This window comes from Alligator sinensis, unplaced genomic scaffold (genome assembly GCF_000455745.1).
Source record: "Alligator sinensis unplaced genomic scaffold, ASM45574v1 scaffold970_1, whole genome shotgun sequence".
Taxonomy (NCBI): Eukaryota; Metazoa; Chordata; order Crocodylia; family Alligatoridae; genus Alligator; species Alligator sinensis.
The window spans coordinates 473247-476407 of record NW_005842094.1 but is presented as its reverse complement, the minus strand read 5'-3'; the positions used below and the strand labels follow the sequence as shown (position 1 = coordinate 476407).

Genomic DNA, 3161 nt, shown 5'->3' with positions numbered 1-3161 from the left:
AATGCATCTTTGTTTCTGGGTCTGCCCCCACCCCGGGAGCAGTCTTCTCAGGAGACTTTCTGTAATTCTAAGAATGACTAATATTCTAGCAGGGGCCTTAGCTCACCACATCTCTGGCAATAAAAATAACACTTTTCAAAAGAAGGCCAAAATAATTCACTCATGTCTTGTTTTTATGGAAAGGCAATTTTTTTTTGATCTACCTGTTCTTTAAATCACTATGAGAAAAATAACTTGAGATAACTGACATATATGAGAGACCTGCAATTTTTTACTATTGAGGTAAATTGGAAAATTGAAGGAAATGCAAACTAAGTGTTGGTGCCCCTCCCTTTCACTTTTGCTTTGAGCTCTGATTATTTCAGGTGTCTCTGATCTCCAAGATCACGCGGTAACATCCTGGTTCTGCTCAAGTCGTTGGAGAAGAAGAATCCTGCTCTTTCGATCGATCGCTACTTATGCATAGTGGAGCAGATTAAGGGCCATCTTTGGTGTTTTGCAACATCTTTACACTCCAAGGGTGCCTGTACACAAGCACGGAGGCTGCTCCAAAACACTATAAGTACAGCGCTTCGGAGCAGGCTTGATTAATTGAGCCTGCTGGAGCATGCCGATTACCATGCTCCAGCAGCCTCGTGTTTCAGTGTCCCCACACTTTAGTTAAGCCTGTTTGACGAGCTTTAGTTCAAGTGCCCTCACTGCCATTTTAAAGCACAGGGACACTGATACACAAGACCGCTGTGGCACGTTAATTAGAGTGGCTCTCAGAGGTGCTCTTATTAAAGCATCTGCCACACGCACACTTCCAGAGCATGTGTAAAAGTACCCTAACTCTTGCCTTTGCCAGTGTATGTCACAAAGCTACCTGGAGTTTGTTTTAAACACGCTTCTCTTTGTTTTAGGAACGACATTTGATCGTGCATAAGCGCATCCACACTGGCGAGAAGCCCTTCATTTGTCTGTGTTGCAGCAAATGTTTCCGACAGAAGCAGCTTCTGACTGTTCATTTCAGGAAATACCATGATTCCGATTTTAAACCAACAGTTTTTGAGTGTCCTAAGTGTGGCAAGAGCTACTCGCGCTGGGTAAGATTCTTCTTTTAAGGGATCCCGATGCAGATAATTTTAGTTAAGTGCTATGTGTCACACTGCCATAAGGGACGGAGAGTAAGAAACAGTCTCCTGGCTGAACTATTAACAGGTAACTCCTTGCTGCCAAGTCCACAGTAATTTCTCTCCAGACCTTGAATGAAAGGGTTAAAACAGATCCAGTAATTCATGTTAAATGGGCAAGGTGTTTCATAAATTGCTACAGCACAAGTTGTGTAATGCATGTAATCTACTGGGAATAAATAAAAAAGAGAATAAGAAACAAATCCCTGATGGTAAAAAAGGATAGACAGAAGAAACTAAGAAAATATGTGAAGTAGAAAATGTAAGGAATAGTTTTACAAAATGAGTAGGAAAATAATAATCCTGTTCCTATCAGTAAAGCTTGTATCTCTGCCAGTGCAATTACCACAGAGAATGTTGTACAAGCCCTATCACTGCTGTGGGACTTGGGAATATAATTATTTCTCAAGCCTTCAGAACAGGCTTCCCAAAATTGATATTCTGTATGCAGAACCATATTGTTCATGTGTGAATCCAACAAAAAAAGTAGTTGTTGCCCATCTTCAATATAATGATTTAAATGTAAGAGTTCATAGTAAAAAACTCTGCAGAAGTTTGATAAGTTGCCGATATGATTTAACAATTTTTCTAGTTTTCCAAAGCTTGTTCTTTAAAACATTGACATGTTTGTCTTTTTGCATTTGAAAGCGCGTTAATACCAGAATGGTATGTATATGCTTTATTATCCTGACAGAGTAACATGCATAAGCATGCTGAAACCTGTGGATTTATGAGAGCAAACACTATTACATCCAGCAAAGGAAGCAAGGGTAAAAAGAAGAGATGTAGGAGCCTAGAACATGCTAAGCAAGAAGGTAATCAGTTAAGAAGTTAGAATGTAGTAGTGTAAATTAGAATTGAAGATAAAAGACAAAAGCAGTGAATTTCCTCCTGCAGTTTAATTAGTGTTTCACAATGAAACTAATTTAAGTGATAATAATGAAAGAATGTTTCAGAAACAATTGCTCAGTTGTTTCTATTGGAGCTAGGGTTCACCTGCTCCCAAAAATCTCCCTGCCCAGACATCACACATGCTTTTTCTCCTTCTGTTAGGGAGGGTAGAAAGCGTCACCACTAGATAAGCCACTGCAGGTTCTCCCCTGCAGAGTGTTGCGTGTGCAATTTGACAGTCCAGACTAAAACCCCGGAGCTGGTGAAGCCAAGCATCTCCCATTTGTGACACTTGCCATGTGTGCCTCACTGTAGATTGAGTCCATCTTATTAACAGAAGCTGCCCCTTCTCTGGTTTTGGTTCATCAGTAAAGTAGCAAGAGCGTTGCTGTTCTTGGTCGTCAGAATTCAGCTTCACTCGTGTTATTGAGGGGGCTAGACCTATCCACACCTCAGCTCTGTCTTTTCAGGATTCCCACAGACCAAGGGAAACATGTATTGTTACTTAAAATGCAACTCTAGGCACCTGTTCCATCATTTTAACTTTATCTCAGAAATAAAATGACTGACCTAAGAAGGTCTTGGTCTCCCCTTCTGTCCTCTTCAACAACAAAAGGGGAACATGGGCACTGAAGTATGGCTGGAAAGCGAACACATCTGGGTTGGTGATAAAGTTACCATTTTAAGAGAGAGCTGTGATTGTGCAGACCAAGATGGTAGCCATCACAAGAAAGCTTTGGTTCATCATATCACTGCCTTCTTCATTAGACCTTTTATTAAGCACATGTAGATGACACCTTGCTTGCTCTGTTGGCAGGCAGCTGGCTCTGATGTAGGGATAATGCCCTTGGGATACCATTTCACAAAATGAAGGTTGTTAGACCAGAGCTTTTCCAGGTTTGATGAATGTATAGCTATGTGAGTTGTCAACAGGTGGGTTTACCACTAGCAACCCACTTACTGGCAAAGCAGCAACGGTTGTAGCTGAAGATTTGAGAAATGCCTTAGTCTTAGAAGTGAATGGTTGTGGTTGTGTATCTGCAGTACTTAGACTTTTCTGCTGGTGTTGTCCACATGCTATATGAAAACTTCTCTGGA

The 3161-nt window shown here is 40.9% G+C and overlaps 1 protein-coding gene across 3 annotated transcripts in view; it reads left to right on the top strand.

Annotated features, from left to right (window-relative positions):
* Window positions 1-3161, top strand: part of CTCFL (CCCTC-binding factor like) — an 18498-nt gene that overhangs the window by 12298 nt on the left and 3039 nt on the right. For all 3 annotated transcript variants that reach the window (XM_014520167.2, XM_025204710.1, XM_006024073.3), the window contains 2 exons: window positions 903-1085; window positions 1867-1987. In XM_014520167.2, coding sequence (XP_014375653.1) covers window positions 903-1085; window positions 1867-1987 — 304 coding nt within the window. The remainder of the gene's footprint in view (window positions 1-902; window positions 1086-1866; window positions 1988-3161) is intronic.